This window comes from Phodopus roborovskii, unplaced genomic scaffold (assembly GCF_943737965.1).
Source record: "Phodopus roborovskii unplaced genomic scaffold, PHOROB, whole genome shotgun sequence".
NCBI classification, from domain to species: Eukaryota; Metazoa; Chordata; class Mammalia; order Rodentia; family Cricetidae; genus Phodopus; species Phodopus roborovskii.
This window is the reverse complement of record NW_026126571.1, coordinates 17,929,499-17,949,003: the sequence shown is the minus strand read 5'-3', so window position 1 is coordinate 17,949,003 and position 19,505 is coordinate 17,929,499. Positions and strand designations below refer to the sequence as shown.

The 19,505-nt window shown below is 38.6% G+C and overlaps 1 protein-coding gene across 1 annotated transcript in view; it reads right to left on the bottom strand.

Moving 5' to 3' along the window:
- Window positions 1-19,505, bottom strand: part of Herc6 (HECT and RLD domain containing E3 ubiquitin protein ligase family member 6) — a 50,756-nt gene that overhangs the window by 9,779 nt on the left and 21,472 nt on the right. The window contains exons 9-16 of the mRNA XM_051202947.1: window positions 17,698-17,816; window positions 16,818-16,877; window positions 16,436-16,526; window positions 14,191-14,380; window positions 5,049-5,209; window positions 3,728-3,832; window positions 2,723-2,824; window positions 1,815-1,946 (exon numbers count right to left, since the gene is read on the bottom strand). Coding sequence (XP_051058904.1) covers window positions 1,815-1,946; window positions 2,723-2,824; window positions 3,728-3,832; window positions 5,049-5,209; window positions 14,191-14,380; window positions 16,436-16,526; window positions 16,818-16,877; window positions 17,698-17,816 — 960 coding nt within the window. The remainder of the gene's footprint in view (window positions 1-1,814; window positions 1,947-2,722; window positions 2,825-3,727; window positions 3,833-5,048; window positions 5,210-14,190; window positions 14,381-16,435; window positions 16,527-16,817; window positions 16,878-17,697; window positions 17,817-19,505) is intronic.

Below are 19,505 nucleotides of genomic sequence, written 5' to 3'. Positions count from 1 at the left end.
CACTGATCCTCAGGTTGTTAAGACAGCGAATGCACGGATCCTTTAGACTGACACACTCGGCTCCAGAAGAAGGAGCAATATCTTAATATAAATTTCGATATATTTCAACCCCCTGAGCCAGACATTTTTCAGTTATTTAACCTTACTGCATGTCTTCATATTATCTTTTTGACTGCAACCTTCTCTCTAATGAATAGCTTTTTTGGTTTCTCCAGCCTCTACTTCCAGCAAGCAGCCCTTCAACGAGTGTGGGCTAAGTACCATTACAGTAAGCTTGTTGCCATAGCACCGGGGCAACACATACATTAACCAGTTCCTCTTTTTTTAACAGTTTTCCCTGCCTCTGAATTTCATGGCCCGGCACTGACTTCATTTTACCCTTGGTGCTCTGACAATTCCTTTTCTACTTCCTTTTCTCGCTGATTTTGTTTCTTTCATTTATTTATCTATCTCATAAATCTATCAGATAAATCTATCTGATTTCTGGTGCCGGGGATTGAACTGGGCCCTTATGCTCTACCACTCCCGGACCTTGTATTATGAATGTGAGCCTCCATAAGCTTTATTCCTCTACTCTGTCTGAGAGCATTCCTGCTGACCTTCGATCAAACTCTTTGGCCTGCTCAGGACTCACAGTGAGGGCAAGGGTGAGTAAGGATAGTCTTATCATGCTTGATCTATTTTGTCTCTGTCTTAAAGTTAACTTCTTCCTTTTGAAGGATAGCCATTTAGAGGGAAGAATGTTCTATAGATTTCCCTCACAAAGTATGAGAAGACTACAAAGGGAGTCTGGTTTCTAAAATAAAATTGTTTCTCTGTTTTTGATTTGAATCACATGCTGAGAAGTCGCCCTCTCTGGTCTAAGCGCTATCCTCCAGGATGTGTTGTCTTTGGGAGAGTACCACTTACCCTTTGGAGTTCCAGGTTCCAGTTCTTACCCACAGCATCAGTCAGTGTTCTATTAAACATGCAATATGGCAAATGACCTGAGGTGCCACACAATAAATACTCAATAGGCATCCATAAAGGTTTCGATAAAGAGTGCCTGTAATTGGAACCTACTCAGTAGAAATTCTAAAAACACAATATGGGAGAAATTGCCTATTACACTTGCTACCTATCGAGTGCATGAACAGCCCCAGTCTTTACTATTTTTTGGTTGAATTTTCTTTTTGAATGTGATTCCGCAGTTTCTCCCATTAAGAGGTTAATATATTTTCCCAGCCTTTGGCTTGGGTGCATTCATGACTCTTCTTTGATTTAAACAATATTTAATGATTGCTAGCATGCACCTTCAGTAGTACTATGAGAAGAACATGCGTGATGGTCCCAAGAGGAGGAAGGACATACAAAGCATAACTCAATGTCCTCAGCTAGTATCAGCATACTGCAGCCAATCCCTATCTAACTTTCAGATATGTAAACAAATTCAAACAAATATCCATATGGCTTGGAATGTAGCTCAGTGGTTAAGTACTTATTTAGCATGTGTGGAAACTGTGGTTTTATTCCTAGCATTGTACTTACAAATACATGTTCATAAAATAAGATAACCAGAAGTTCAGCTGGACTAGAAAATTTGGAAAGTAAATTTATGACATTAAGCACTGGGATGATTTGCTATTATCATCAATAAATGAGTTAACCCTCAACTCAATACATAATTAAACATTCCATTCCCTTAAGGGAAAGGTGGACTTCTGAAAACCTTAAGACCTTAATCACCATGGTTGTGAAAGCAGCTTCTTAATTATGAATGTCCCCTCCGACAATTAAAAAAAAAAAAAAGAGTCCAGCAAGACATTTTTCTTTACCGCTAGTGGTTTTTTAAAGTCCTTGTATTCAGCATGACTTAATTGCCGTATGGTGTCTTCAACCAGGTGACTTCGTCTGACTTTCAGTATTAAACATGTTCTCAAGCTTCCTAGAGATGTCATGGCTTCATACTTTTAGAAAAAGAAAATTTTCAGTTGGTTCTCCGTTATGACTATGGAGGATAAAAGTGTGAATGATGCAGCGGGCCTGCAATTCATGAGGGTGGAAGCTGGGGAATGAGAGACTCAAAGTCTGTGGCTGGTGGGATGGCTTAGAAGGCAAAGAGCTTGCTGCCAGGCCTCCTAGCTGCAATTCAGTGTCAAGCTGGAAGGAGAGAACTGACTCAGGGAAGTCATCCTCTCAACTCCATAGCAGCACACACACATGCAGCACATCCATGTAAACATGTTCCAGAAAGAAATTCAAGGGTCTTGATTATATGCCAGGGTCAAGATCAATTCTAGCTCTAGCCCAGGCTGCCTGATTCCCAATCTTTTTATAAAATAGAACCCTTGAATTTGTTTGCTCTTTTGACTTTGCTCTTGCAAAAGGTCTCACCATGCACCTTGAACTCATAATACCCCCCATCAACCTTCTGAATGCTGGCATTATAGGCACAAAGCACCAGGTTTGACGTACATTTAATGTTTCTAGTAAAAATATCTTTTGTGCCTTGCTGTCAACACTCTATACATTTGTAATTTAAGAAAGGTATTATTGAATTGTTACAATGTAAGATAATGCAACTATAGGACCAAACAAACTGTGACAACTAGTGTTCATGGGCAAACATTAGTGACTGGGCATGAACAGTTAGTAAAAATGTCTAAGATCCCTTAAAAGTATAAAACACTTTTTAAAGTATATAGTCTCAGTTATTTCATCATGGTAACAAAAACATACATACCGCCAGTCTTGCAGATGAGTCACATTTCATTAATATAATTTTGGATGACAATTCAAAGCTGAATAGAAAGTCACTGAAAACAAGTTGTTGGGATTCTGATAACTAAGGGAAAAAAGGAAAGAGAAATAAACAATTTGACAACGAACATTCATTCCTTTCCTTAATTCCTTCACTTTATTTACTGCTAGGATCTTTTGTTTTGTTTTGTTCTGCTTTTAGAGACAGGGTTTATCAGTATTGCTTTGGAGCCTGTCCTGGAACTAGCTCTTGTAGACCAGGCTGGTCTTGAACTCACAGAGATCTGCCTTCCTCTGCCTCCTGAGTGCTGGGATTAAAGGCTTGCTCCACCATGGCCAAGCTTACTGCTAGGATCTTATGAGTCTATTTTTAATAATCTAATTACCAATGGGCACCCTCTTCGTTTTGTCCTCAGTGTGTCTGCCCGTCTTTTCTCCGTTGATTTTGAGATAAAATGTCATATATCCCAGTTTGACCTCAAACGCACTATGGACCAGAGGATGAACTCGTACTTCCTTCTTAAAAAACTGCTTTAAATTCCATTTTTTAAAAAAAATTATTTTAAGTGTGTGAGTGTTTTCTTGTTGCATGTATGTCTGTACCCTAGATGTATGCAGTCTCTGCAGTGTCCAAAGGTGCCAGTAGAGGGCACCTGTCACCTTGAACTGGAGTTGCAGACAGTTGTGAGCCACTCAGCGGGTGCACGCACTGCCACACCTGCTTATGTGGTACTAGGGATCAAGAGAGCAGGCCTCCATTCATGCTAAGTAGGCACTCTCCCAACTGAGCTGCAGACCTAGCCCTTACAGGAACATTTATAAGAAAATACATTTGTTTTGTGACTAAAATGGATAACTTTTCAATGGCCATGCAATTTAGCCAAGTTAGTGTTGTCATAAGGACATATTTTAATCTAGGGATAGCACAGCTCCTACACGTACTGCTTTATGTCACAGGCATTCTCACAAGGGAATGCGTCACACTTACCTGATTGTTATGCCGGCAGATCAGTTTGATTTCCTCTACATTAGGGTTTAATAAGGCAGAAAGCTCAGGTATGACGAAAGCACTTGCTGGAAGTTGGCAGTTAGCCTTAAAGAGAACATGAGCTGAAATTTTACTTTCTATTAATAAATGATGTAATGTGTGATACCTACACTTATATGCATATTTGAATATATACTTGTCTGTGATAGAGTAAGGGTGTTTTAGACAAGCTGACTTGGAGGGGATAAACTTCACTCAGCATGTTTCACTGAAACAATCAAGAATTTTCCACATGGTATCTATCAGTCACTAAGAAAGAAAATTCTGGCTTACCCATGGTGTCTTTTCTAGTGCGAATCCCTCTGTACATTTGTAGGAGAATGAATTTTTTCCTTTACTTATGTCTATAAATGCTAGTTGTATGTCAATTTGTATTTGTGTGTCTTTCTTGCTATTTTAATTTCATATATATATATTTATAATACTCAAGGAAATATTGTAGGTATCCCAAATACAACCAATATAAGGCATCTGTGGGCATTTTACAAAGATCTCAATAAATTCAATTAAAATTAAAAAATAATCTTGAGGGGGACTTTATTCCATGTCAGAGTAATGATGGAGGTAGTGTAGGTCATGGTAGGAGCACAGTGGCCCTTTCCAATAAGAAACTTTAGGGATGGGCCTCAAAAAAGGTGACACAAGTGCTTTAAAAGAAGCCTATGGTGATGGAAGAATCTCTGAAAACTATTTTAAGAGCAAATAGACGTTAAGAACTCATGTAGCTTAGACTGGCTTGAAACTGATAGCAGGTTGTGTGTGTGTGTGTGTGTGTGTGTACACATACAGACACACAGAAATAGACACAAACACAGACTCACACATACACACACATGACATCTATTCCTATATATAGATAGCTGAGGATGAGCTTAAACTTTGGGTCTCCTTCCTCCTCTATCAAATGCTGGAGTTATAGGATATACCACTATGCCAGGATAGGCAGAGGCAGGTGACCTCTGAGTTGAAGGCCAGCCTGGTCTACTGAGTGAGTCCCAAGATAGTCAGAGCTACACAGAGAAATCCTGTTTCAAACAAACAGAAGCAAACAAACAAAAAAGAAGCAGTGTCATGTACCACCCCCTCTATGCATCAGAAAAGATGAAAGCAAGAAGCACAATGATATATAGAAAGTGTTTAAAGCTCAGGACATGTGCCGAAAGTTGGCATGCAGCACTATGTAATGCAAAGGCTCAGACTAATAATTAAAGAATTGTCATTTAATAAGTCAGTATATACATTCTTTTAGAGGAAACCTTACCTCATGCACTTTTTTCATCACTTCTAAAAGATCTTTAAGATTACATCCATGCTGCCTAATTGAGGCTGTATCACGCAGTTGAGAGATGGTGATGATAGCTTTCTTTAGCATCTGGACCAGTGTATCCAGAGAAGAAGCTTCCAAAGATTGCCAACACTTTTCTGTGGGCGTGAAAATCAAACATGGTAAATCTGTTCCTCCTCTCAGCCTCACAGGCTGATGTTTCTGCTGGGTTATTTACAACATATCTACCATCATAATCATAAAAATTCTTCTATGAATATTATCACAGATAACATACTACTCAACAGATGTAGGGGAAGGCTTTATTCTGGAAAAAAAAAAAAAAAAAGAATCGTTAAAATTAAAGAACCCAAACTCAGGATTTGAAGAAACTTGCTAATGGTGCATATTTATGATTAGTTTTTTTCACAGTTGTTGTTTTTATACGAGTTGATGTTTCTGAGATAGGGTATTGTTATGTAGTCCAGGCTGGCCCTGAACTTCTATCAGGCTTCCCACTTCACCATTTAGGTGCTCACATTAAGATCACATGCTGACTTCAAACTAGCAGTTTTGTCAGATGCTAAAATCTAAAACTATACGGATCAATATTATTGACAGTTTTATGTAAAAATAAATAATGCATTTTCAGATTTCATAAACAATTTTAACACGCATATATGCTTATTTTAAATAACAGATACCTCACTTTTAACATTATTGAGATTACAATGGAATTTTGTACTTTAAACAGAAGCTCTCATCTATGCCCCAAATACAAAGGCACCAACGTTCATAAAAGAAACATTACTAAAACTCAAATCTCACATAAAACCTCACACACTTACAGTGGGAGACTTCTACACCCCACTCTCACCACTAGACAGGACCACCAGACAGAAACTTAACAAAGAAACAAAAGAACTAACATAAGTAGAGACCTAATTGACTTTAACAGACATCTATAGAACATTCTATCCAAACACAAAAGAATATACCTTCTTCTCAGTGCCACATGGAACTTTCTCTAAAATTGACCACATACTCGGCAACACAGCAAACCTCAGTAGGTACAAAAATCTGGAATAACCCCATAAAGCAGACCACCATGCTTTAAAGTTAGAATTCAACAACAGCAGAAGCCCTACAAACTCATGGAAACAGAACAATACACAATTGCACCATTCCTGGGTCGAGGAAGAAATAAATAAAGAAAGAAATTAAAGACTTCCTAGAATACAATGAGAATGAAGACACAACATACCCAAACTTATGAGACATTTTGAAAGCAGTACTAAGAGGAAAGTTCATAGCACCAAGTGCCCACATGAAGAAAATGGAGGATAGTCACATTGGAGAATTAACAGCACAATTGAAAGCTCTAGAACAAAAGGAAGCAAACTCACCTCAGAGGAGTAGACTCCAGGAAATAATCAAATTGAGGGTTGAAATCAATAAAGTAGAAACAAAGAAAACAATACAAAGAATCAATGTAACAAAGAGTTGGTTTTTCGAGAAAATCAACAAGATGGACAAACCTTTATACAAACTAGTCAATTGAGCAGATCTCTCTGCAAATTAACAAAATCAGAAATGAAAAGGGGGACATAACACCAGACACTGATGAAATCCAGAGAATCTTCAAGTCACACTTTGAAAACTTGCGCTCAACAAATTGGGAAATTTAAAGGAAATGGATAATTTTCTGGGTAGATACCACTTACCAAAATTAAATCAAGAACAGATAAGCAACTTAAATAGACCTATAACCTCTAATAAAATAGAAGCAGTCTTCGAAAGTCTCACAATCAAAAAGTACAGGGCCAGATGGTTTCAGTGCAGAATTCTAACAGAAATTCAAAGAAGAGTTAATACCAAAACTCCTTAAATTGTTCCCCACAATAGAAGCAGAAGGGCCATTACAAAACTCTTTTTAAGGGGCTACAATTACCTTGGTACCCAAGAAACACAAAGATACAACTAAGAAAGAGAACTACAGACCAATGTCCTTCATGAATATTGCTGCAAAAATACTCACTAAAACACAAATCAAATCCAAGAATACAGCAGAGAAATCATCCTCCATGACCAAGTAGGCTTCATCCCAGGGATACAGGGATGGTTCAACATAAAAAAAAAATTTATCAATGTAATCCACCATATAAACAAACTGTAAAGGAAAAAAACATGATCATCTCACTAAATGTTGAAAAAGCCTTTGACAAAATCCAACATCCCTTCATGGTAAAGGTCTTGGAGAGATCAGGGATAACAGGAACATACCTAAACATAATAAAAGCAATATACAGCAAACCAACAGCCAACATCAAACTAAATGGATTCCTCTAAAATCAGGAACAAGACAAAGCTGCCCACTCTCTTCACACCTCTTCAATATTGTACTTGAAGTTCTAGCTAAAGCAATCAGACAACAAAGGGAGCTCGAGGCGATACAAATTGGAAAGGGAGAAGTCAAACTGTCACTATTTGCAGATGATATGATAGTTTACATAAGCGACCCAAAAACTCTACCAGGGAGCTCCTACAGTTGACAAACACCTTCAGCAAATTGGCAGGATACAAGATTAACTAAAAAAAAAAAAAAAGTACCCCTAATATATATGGATGACAAAGGGGCTGAGAAAGAAATCAGAGAAACATCACCCTTTACAAAAGTCACAAACAACATAAAATATCTTGGGGTAATGCTAACCAAACAAGTGAAAGACCTGTATAACAAGAACTTCGAGTCTTTCAAGAAGGAAATTAAAGAAGATACCAGAAAATAGAAAGATCTCCCATGAACTTGGATACATAGGATAAACATAGTAAAAAATGGCAATCTTGCCAAAAAGCAAATCTACAGATTCAATGAAATCCCCATCAAAATACCAGCATAATTCTTCACAGACCTTGAAAGGACAATACTCAACTTTATATGGAAAAACAAAAATTCCAGGATAGCCAGAACAACCCTGTACAATAAAGGAACGTGCAGAGGCATCACCACCCCCAACTTCAAGCTCTACTACAGAGCTATAGTTCTGAAAACAGCTTGGTATTGGCACAAAAATAGACAGGTAGACCAATGTTAATCCACACACCTATGAACACCTGCTTTTTGACAAAGAAGCTAAATGGAAAAAAGAAAGCATCTTCAGCAAATAGTACTGGCATAACTAGATGCTGGTGTGTAGAAGACTGCAAATAGATCCATGTCTATCGCCATGCAGAAAACTTAAGTCCAAATGGATCAAAGACCTCAACATAAATCCAGCCACACTGAATCTCTTAGGAGAGAAAGTGGGAGGTATCCTTGAATAAATTGGTACAGGAGACTGCTTCCTAACATAACACTAGTAGCACAGACACTAAGATGGACAATTAATAAATGGGACCTCCTGAAACTGAGACGTTTCTGTAAGGCAAAGGACACAGTCAACAAGACAAAAGGGCAGCCTACAGAATGGGAAAAGTTTTTCACCAACCCCACATCTGACAGAGAGCTGATCTCAAAAATATACAAATAACTTAAGAGGCTAGTCACCAAAACACCAAATAATACAATTTAAAAACTGGGGTACAGAACTAAATAGAGAATTCTCAATAGAGGAATCTAAAATGTCTGAAAGACACTTCAGAAAGTGCTCAATCATTCCCAATTGAAGGATACTCCCTTAACCTAGAGACAGGAGGGAGGGCCTAGGCCTTACCCCAAATGACTTGACAGATTTTAATGATCCCTCCTGGAAGGCCTCACCTCCCCTGTGAAACACAGACACACATACAGGAAATAGGATGAGAGGGGAAGTCAGAGGAGATGGGAGGATGGGAGGGAGAGGGAACTGGGATCTATATGTAAAATAAAATAAGAAAAATTAATAAAAAACTTTAAAAAATAAAAAAGATTTTTAAATTTAGGAAGCAGTAATATTGAGGTAATAAAGGAAAGGTTGAATTCTGAAAAAAAGAAAGTGTTCAACATCTTTAGTCATCAGAGAAATGCAAATCAAAACAACTCTGAGTTATCATCTTACTCCTGTCAGAATGGCTAAAATTAAAAATACCAATGACAATTTATGCTGGAGAGGATGTGGAGAAAGGGGAACACTCCTCCACTGCTGGTGGGAGTACAAACTTGTACAGCCACTATGAAAATCAGTATGGTGGTTCCTCAGGAAAATGGGAATCGGTCTACCTTAAGATCCAGTAATTCTACTCTTAATGCACATAGCCAAAAGATGCACATCCATGCAACAAAGGCATCTGTTCATAACAGCATTATTTGTAATAACCAGAACCTGGAAGCACCCTACATGCCTCTCAACTGAAGAATGGATAATGAAGATGTGGTATATTTATACAATGGAGTACTACTCAGCAGTAAAACACAACGGAATCTTGAAATTCGCAGGCAAATGGATGGACCTTGAAGATACCATTCTGAGTGAGGTAACCCAGTCACAAAAAGACAAACAGTATGTACTCACTAATATAAGTATTTTAGACGTGGGAGAGAAGGACCACCAGTCTATAATTCACACCAACATAGAAGCTAGGAAATAAGGAGGATCCTAAGAGAGATATATACATGGTCCCCCACAGAAGGGGAACGGAACAAGATCTCCTGATCAAATTTCAAGCTGGGGGTGGGGAGTGAGAGGAGAGGAAGTTAGGAGAAAGAGAAAGGGAGAAATGGAAGGGAGAGGAGAACATGAAGGAGCAGGAAGATTGAGTTGGGCAAAGAATAGAGAAGAGCAAGAAAATAAATACTTTAATAGAGGGAGCCATTATAGGTCTAAAGAGAAATCTGGCACTAGGGAAATGTACAAAGATCCCTCCTGGAAGGCCTCCCCCTCCCTGGGGAGTAGATGAAAGATGGGATGAGAGGATTGTAGGGAGCAAGGGAGGGTTGGAGGGAGAGGGAACTGGGATTGATATGTCAAATAAGAAAAATATATTAAAATAAATAAATAAATAAAATGGCATTCTCATACAATAACTTCAGTAAATATTAAAATCCTGGTTCTCAGGAGACATTGACAGGAAGATGGCCATCCTGGCTTACAAAAGACTCCATCTCAGAAAACAACCACCAAAAAGGATAAAATAAATTCTCAAGCTAATGCAATTAAGTGATAATACCTAGATGCAAAACATGCTGATCATGGACTCAAGTATACAAGAAATTTAGAAATTTAGTACACTGCATATTCTGAAAATAAAACTTAGCACTTAACAAAGGTGAAAGGACAATTGAAAACTTGTCAGAAAAAGTAAAATCTAATATCAATGAATCGTATGGATCAAAGATCTAAACATGAAAATTATAAGAGGAAAGAAATTCTGACATTTATAGAACTCTAGAACTTGCTCAATAAGCTAGGAATATGTGATGCTTTCTTGAATGTAAACTAAAAGTGTTGATCCCATAAAGATAGGAGGAAGGAGGATAATTAACTATCACAAGTATGCAGTTGGAAAGACTTCCAACATCCCAACATTGTAAAGCAGCTAATAACAAATCATTGTTTAAGAATAGCTAGTAGGAAGAATTTCAAATGTCTCCAACATAAAGAAGCAAGAAGTGTTTGAGAAGATAAATATGCCAGTTACTTTGATCTGATTTGTATGCATTATAAAAATGTCATATTGGGGCTGAAGAGATGGCTCGGCAGTTAAGAGCACTAGCTGCTCTTATGGATGACTGGGTTTGATTTGCAGCACCCACGTGGCATCTCACAACCATCTGTAACTCCAGTTCCAACATTGTCTTCTGGTTTCTTTGGCCACAGGCATGAATGTGGTGCACAGACACACATACAGGCAAAACACCCATGTACATAAAAAAACTGAAGATAAAAAAGTACTGTATTTCACAAGTATGTGTAATTACCATTTGTCAATTAAAATATCTTTACAAATAAATAAAAATGATAATATGAAGTGTTGGGGATATAGCTTAGTAGTAGACTGTGCAAGGTGCCAGGCTCAGTCCCCAGCATCATAGGTACACACAAACATGTACAAATCGTGTTAGAAACATGGAAACATTTTTTTTTTAATTGGAGAGAAAGGCAGGCCTTTTGAAATATGACTCCTAGATCTAGAAAAGAAAAGCACTTTTTCAACTCAGTGTTTATGTATGGGTGTTTGCTCCTGTTTCTAACAGACATTAGTTGAGGGCTCCATGGATAAGTTAGTTGTTGATCTCTCTCTCCGGGAAGGGCATTTATGGTAGCCTTTCCACGGAAGCTCAAATTGTTAGTTGGCAGCAGTCTTGTAGTTCTCTAGACCTTTCTTTGTGTTCAATTTTATCTTCAAACCAATATTGGCTCCCTCTTTTATGCTCTCTCTCTCTCTCTCTCTTTCTCTTGTCTTCTATTCCTAACCGGGCTCAATCTTCCTGGTCGCACATGTTTTCCTTTCCTCCCCCTCGTTTTCTCCTACTTCTCTCTCCGTTCACTGACCCCCCCCACTTCCCCTGTCCTCTGGGGGACTTGTCCCTTCCTGGTTCTGTGAAGGACTTTATATGAATCTCTTAGAATACACCTTGTATCCTAGTTCCTCTGGTGGTGTGAATTATAGGCTGGTGATCCTTTGATCTAGGTCTAAAATCCATATATGAGTGAGTACATACTGTGTTCCTCTTTTTGTGACTGGGTTACCTCATTCAGGATGGTTTCTTCAAGTGCCATCCACTTGCCTGAGAATTTCAAGATACCATTATTTTTTTCTGCAGAATAGTATTCCATTGTGTAGATGTGCCACATCTTCATTAACCATTCTTCAATTGAGGGGCATCTAGGTTGCTTCCAGGTTCTTGCTATTACAAATAGTGCTGCTATGAACATAGTTGAACAGATGCCTTTGTTGCATGGATGTGGATCATTTGGGTATATGCCTAAGAGGGGGATTGCCAGGATGCAGACGGAGAGGACAAGACCAGGCGGCAGAAACACATAGAGACAGCTTACCTGAACAAGGAGGAGCTAACGGGCCACCAGACTGATAGCTGGGAAGCCAGCATGGGACTGACTCAGGCCCCCCTGAATATGGGTCTCAGCCAGAAAGACTGAACAGTCTAAGGGACCTCAGACAGTGGAGCCAGGATGTATCCCTGGTGCACAAAAGGACCTTGCGAACACATCCCCCATGGAGGGATAACTGCCTTAATCCAGAGACAGGAGAGAAGCCCTAGTCCCTACTTCACATGACCTGTCAGAGCTATATGACCCCAACTGGATGGCATTCCCCTACATATGGAATTGGGGTGGGGATGGGAGGGGAGGGTGGTTAGAGTGCATGTGAGAGGGCAGAGAGGATAAAAGGGAGGCAAGAAGGGAGGGAGGGAGGGACGGAGGGAGGGAGAGGGAACTGGGATCGACATGTAAAATAATAAATTAAATTAAAAAAAATGCTTTGACTCCAAAATTTAAGTTCAAGGACAAGTTACTGGGGAAAAGGATTTCTATTTTTGTTGCCACAGAAAATGAAAAGCTGTGGATTCCTTCCAGACTAATGTGATTTGATCAAGCCAGACCACCTGAAACAGAGTACCAGGTGATTCTACATTCAAAACAGCTGGACAAAGTAGCCTTACAGACTACAGCCAGGATTTCTGCATCTTCTTAGAATCCTCCATGACAGTGCCCCTTACCAGCAGGAAGTAGTTTGGAAAGAACAACTCCCAAATTCCCAAATATTGTCTATAAATGTTTGTTTTCATTTAAATGGACTTGGTTATATAAAATAAATAAACAAATAAAAGAAAAGCACTTTTTGAGAAAATGTCTTATGTAACCCAGGCTTCACAATTTAGCCAAGGTGGTCCCTGAACTCCTGGTCCTCTTCCTCTAACTTCCAAGTGCTGGAACTACAGATGTTCACTCCCACACCCAGAAAATTCTCTTGGAAAAAAAATGCAAATGCTGGAGCTAGAAAGATGGCTTCATGGTTCAGTTCCCAGCACCCACACGATGGCTCACAATGGTCTATAAGGCCAGTTCCAGGGCATCTGATATTGTTTCCATGCCTCCATCAGCTCTGGTACACCCTTGATGTGCATTAATTCATTTAAAGTACACACACATAGTTTTTATGTTTAATTTTCAAAATACAGTGTTCATTCAACCAATAAAATGCACATATAATTTAATAACCTAATCCTGTAATTGTGCTTTGTGCTTTTCTTGCACATGTAAGTTTATATACACTGAAGAAATGCCTGGCATTACTATTATAGCAGCAGAAGAATGGAAGCAACTGTCCATAGCACATTCCATCTTCTGGACTGGAGTTTGTTCCCCTAGGCCTGTGCACTGTGCACTAGCAATGTGAAAGTGATGGGAACTTTAAGAGTTAGTTTAATGTAACCCTTAAGCAACACTTGGTATTTCTTGAGAGAGTGTTATTATAAATGTTTGTGTGTGTGTGTGTGTGTGTGTACATTTGTGTGCACATGCACAGAGGTCAGAGAAGGATGCCCATTGTCTTGATTCATCATTCTATGCCTTATTCCTTTGAGAGAGGGTCTGTCACTGAATCTGGAGCTAGTCTAGTAGCCAGAAAGCCTCAGCTCTTCTCCTTCCCCTGCTCCTCCAGACTCTGGGGTTAGAGGTGCTCACAGCTACGCCACCTTTTCATGTGGGTGCTGAGGGCTGGAACATGTGCACTTACCCATCTCCCAAATTACTATAAAAGGGGGGTTTTGATGTTTACTCATAAAACTTAGAGTCTTTAATCTCCTTCTAAAGTACTACAGGGATCATTTATAGTCCACTCATACATACCTTTGTGGTTTTAAAGCATCCAACATTCAACATTCATTTAAAATTATGAACATACCTTAATTTTGAATATAATAACAGTGATAAATTTAACCTTAATTTTTTAAAATCACTCTTTATCAAATGTTTGAAGTTTTCAAAAAGTGATTGAGCATTGTAAAGTATGATTTCCCTTGACTGGACACTGTATGGTTAACTAACAAAGTTTAAGACTAAAGTCCCATTCAAGCCTTTGCAAAACTTCATGTACCATATACTCAAATAGGTATGAAATCCATCCAATGTCTGCTCCAATTTCTACTGCAAAAGTGATTCTACTGAATATATTTATAAAATGATATAAAACTTACTCAAGATTGCTAATGATTTCTCATTCATTTTACAAATAGCCTTTGCAAATTCAAATGCCAGGGTTTCCCAGTTTTTAGCATTCTGCATCAGTAGACATTCTGGGAGCAAAAGAAAAATCAATAGAGCATCTTGATGTACAGAATGGTATGGAAGACGTCCGAGCAGATTATCCTTAAGACATGTGGTTATCTGTGGTCAAAAGGGGACAAAGAATAAGGCTAGGGTTATAGAAGACACAGTATTGTGACTGAGTACAAATTATGTCTGTGGGTTTCATTCTACTATCTTCTAACTAGGAAGTCCATTTAAGTCCTGAACTTATTGATAAAACACCACCAACCTTTAAACATTCTATGTACCTTTGAGGCAGGACTCTTTTGAGCCATCTGTCTATTTTATTGTAGGATGCATTAAGAAAATAAAGTGAAATCACATGTAAACAGATACACACAGTAAATAGCTTGAAACTAAGGCAAAGTTCCCCAGAAACAATTCTGTAAGCTGATTGCACTAGTACATGTGTGGAGTCCACTACTCAGAAGGCTGAGATGGGGGGGGGGTCACTTGAGTTCACAAATTCCAACTCAATTTGGGTGAGGGTTTGGCTTGCTTAGTGTGCTTGAAGCCCTGGCTTTGACCCATAGCACCATCTAAACCAGATATGGTTGTGCAACACTCAAAGATAGAGAAAATGGTCATAAATTCACAGCCACAGCCACAGAAATTGCATGGAGAAGAGCACCTGGCACTATCTCCCTATCATCTAAATAAATTCTTGGACCAAAGGTACTGAACATCATCTACTATTCTTTATCTTAAAAATAAAAGTACAGTATGTACTACACAGTAAGCAAAAGTTCCCCCATTCTCTTCCAAATGTAGAATGTGCTTGGATCCTTTTAAATGGTATAGAGATTAGCCACACATATACTTGTGTATATGGTAAAGGAGAATGAATTATGGCTCATGTATGCTAGGCAAGTACACTGGTACTGAGCTACACCAACCCTGAAGATTACTTTAAACCAAGGTCAACTGAGATATAGCTAAGGCAGAAACAGTCGTTTTGGAGCTCCTCTTACATCTGATTCATGTGGAGACTCCTGGGAGCAAAGCTGTCATAAATCCCTGCTAGGTCGCTTCATTACCGAGAAGGAAACTGAGCACTCAAGACCACATACACATGAATGAGGAGGTAGACATGTTTCCCATCTCTCTCTGTAGAAACCCATTTGTTCCGCCCATAGATGTCCTTTTTCTCCCTTTCTTTTCCCAATAAGTTAGTACACAAATGCTGTCCCTAGCCTTCAGTGCAAGTGAATCATCCTGTCTTCCTTTTTCTTGTGCAACAGATTGTCTGTGTCTCCCCAAAATTCATATGTTGAAATCCTACCTTTCAATGCAGCAAAGAATTTTGTTGATGATTAGGTCATGAAAATAGAGTCCTCATCAATGGGATTAGTGGTCTTATAAGTAAAATCCCTAGCCCTTTCCTTCTACTACATGAAAACACAATGAAGACACAGTCTTCTATCAATTTCCTCCTTATCAGATACTAGTTGTGTTGGCAGCTTAATCTTAGAGTTTCCAAATATTCCAGCTCCAAAGCTATAAAAAGTCAATTTCCTTTGTTTATAAGACACCCATACTACATGCTACACAATATTGTGGTGTCCCAATGTACCAAGACATCCTGATAGCTGTCTATTGTTAATTGGCAGGTAATTGGTAATTCCTGTACTCACAAGTTGTAGTTTCCTTTCTACACATCCCAGAACCACAGACTTTAAATCAAACTAAAATCATAACTAAAGAAAATGTTACCTAAAGAAGAGAAGGGATGAATCAGTAGCAGAGATTCATTAGGCACACACCCAGGATTCATCTCAAAACAGACATTGTTTTTTTAAAACCACTCACCAGAGGGTATACTGCTTCTTAACCCACACCATTCTTTTCACATGTATTACTAGATTCCTGTCTCAGCATTACTTTCCTCATTTTGAAAGCAAAAAAGACTACATCCAGCGCACATTTAATGGTTTAAAAAGAATTAAATGACACAACCTTTTACAATGTCTGAACTATATAGTACCTTCATAATGGAGACTGGCCCCTATTCAACCCTGTCCACAGGTCCTTGCCACCCACTTCCCACCAAAACTGAGCCATTATTATATTATTCCTATAAAGAAGTGTGATTATGCTGTATCTCAAGTAAGCCAAATAAATAGTGGCTGTTACCAAGGAAGAAATCCATTTCACTGCTGTTAACTTCTTGAAGACATTCCTTGCCATTTTTAAGTCCACATCAATAAAATTCTCTTCAGTATCTCTGTAAACACAATAAATGTTAAAACCACATAAACAAATGAAAATAAAACTGCAGATGATATTACTTGCTTTTTTTTTTAAACATACCATGCACAAAATAACTAGCACCTGGCCAACAGCATAATATCAAATACAGAGTCTCTGTGCATTATTTGGGGCTGGCGCGGCGGCGGGACAAGACCAGCAGCGGCAGGCGGAAAAACCATACTTCTTACGCAACCTGGTTCTATAATTTTCATTTTAAATAACCACCCAGCATTTTAAATTATGGTAATTCCCATTGTATTTTTACCTTTTCTTCAAAAAGCTTGCAGTCAAACAAGCAGGAGATGAAAATATTATGCTGATTTTCCTGCAAATATAATAACAAAGGCAAATTCAAAACCAGACAAGAGTGTTCAGTCTTCTGACATTGTGAGGTAATATTGTCATATACTTAGTCTTCACCCTGTGGACCATGACCCCTCTTGGGTTGAATGACTCTTTCATAGGGATCACTTAAGACCATTAGAAATATCAGATATTTACATTATAAATCGTAATAGTAGCAAAATTACAGTTATGATGTAGCAAAAAAATAATTTTATGGTTGGAGGTCACCACACTATGAGGGACTGTATTAAAGGGTTGCAACATTAGGAAGGTAGAGAGCCACTGTCATATACACATATATTGGGTAGTACTTATAGCTAGCCTAGGATTTACATGGCATGTAGGCTGCAGGCTAGATATACCTAAAGCCTCCTTTATCTTATGCCTGAGTAAAATATGGAGCTCTAAATTCATTATGAATACCCAGATTATGAGTATACTACTTGTGGTTATTACTACTGAGTCTCATCAAAGCTCTTCATAATTGATTTTCTAGATATTTAAATAAAATCCATCACTCTGAAGACCTAAATTCTGAAATGCTAGTGAGTCAACTATGAAGACCTGAGAGCAATACAACCTACATTAATTCAGTCTTGTGGGGTATACATTCTTCCTGTAGCCCTTACATATAGTAAATAAAAGATTAATTGCTGTGTACATCAACAATGGATCCAACCAAGAGATAGTAAAAGAGAATTGTTCTGTCACAGCAAAGCCAAACTTTCTTTCTTACAACTAGGACAATGTGATCAGCATTTAAAAGATGGAAGTGGCTGTAAGTCATCAAGCTGGGTCACCTTTTGGTTTCTTTGTGTTCTTTTTTTCTTTTTGCTGCTACCCATTTCTCTGCTAGCGACTGGTTGATGTGGCTAATTTTTGGCAGGATTTTCATGGAAACACTTGTGGACCTGGTATGCTTCAAGGAAGAAAATAAAGGCAAAAGTGACCAGCAAATGTACACACATATTGAGTAACAGTCAATAAAGCATCTTGCACACGTAAGTTCTGCCTTCTTGGGCATGTGTTTGATGGGTTGAGCTTTGGCATCAGATTGGCCTGGACATTTGGCTTTCTGACTTGGGCCATTTCACTTGGTCTGCATTTTAGAAAGTATAGTAAGACAAGAGAAATTGAAAATAGAGACTAAAGTGGGTGTTCATAAATAAAAATTAATCTTACCATTATTCACATGGTTAAAAGATGGAAATAGCACATATCAATCAACAGGTGAGTGCATTTTCAATATGAAAGATATATAATATGCAATGAAACATTATTTAGCATTGAAGAAATTGATAAACTAATATAAGGTGGGTGTATAATAAAACATGCTATAATAAATCAAATAAAGACAGAAGGCATTATAAGATTCCACTTGTATAAAATATACCAGCTTACAGAAAGCAAATACTACCTAAGACTGAGGAGGTGGAGAGTGAGGAATTATTGTTTAATAAACATCAGGTGTCTGTTTGGGCTGATTACAAGGTTTGAGAGGTAGTGAAAATAGTTGATGGCATTATGAATGCAATTAATGCCACAGAATACTTTAGGCAATGTGTTTTAAATGGTAGCATGCACCACATATGTAATTTGAGATAGGGCCTCACTGTACAGTTCAGACTGGCCTGAAATTTGAGATCCTCCTGCCTCAGTCTCCTGAACACTGGGTACTTGGTGATGTGATATATATGTATATATAAATTGAAGTGGCTGGACATAGTGGCATATGCCTGTCCTCTCTGCACTCAGGAGGCTGTTATAAGAAGATCCTAGTTCTAGATCAGATTTGATACACAGTGAAAACTTGTATAAAAGTGACCTCCATCTCTTCTGAACTTGAACTTGACATGTCTAGCAAAACTCTATATCACTTTTTTTTTTCCCCAGAAATCAAATAAAATCCTCTCGAAAAATATTTGTACCACTATGCTGCAAGCCCCCCCCCCCCCAACCAGTTCCTAGTGATGAGGTCTGAGCCAGAGCCTTGTTCGCACAAGCAGAGGTGCCACTGAGTCACACCTCAACACCCGACCTGAGCTCCTTCATCTGAATCCTAGTATCTTTGTAGTTTATCAATAGCAAGGTTTATTTTCTCCTACATCCAAGGATCTCAGTGCAACGTGCTGCCACCTACTGACATTTACATGTCATTTACTCGAAGCCCTGAGCTCCTCTATGTGCAGGATATTGGACTGTGCCCTCTGCCCCTCCTTCCTTGGAAACTTAATAAGCACGCATCGCTTGTGTGCCCCCCCCCCCACTGCTCCTGTCATCATGCTTTTGTCTTCATTCTTGGCAGCTTCAAAGTTGATGGAAGCACTCTATCTTTTATTCTAGTATCTCCTTTCCCAACCTTATCTCCACTCCTGTCTCTTCTTGTTTTAGCCCTTCATGATCTGGGTAAGGTTTCTAAACTGAAATGATTGACACCTGGGATTGGATAATTCTTTGTTGTGAAGGATCCTGCACATAATAAGATATTTAATTCTCACTGCTCCTAGCCCCTGCCCACTAGATACCAGGAGTCGTCACTGTCAATGCGCCAATCGAAAAGATCTGCAGACACCTCCAAACGGTTGCTAGGATGCAAAATCACACTTGG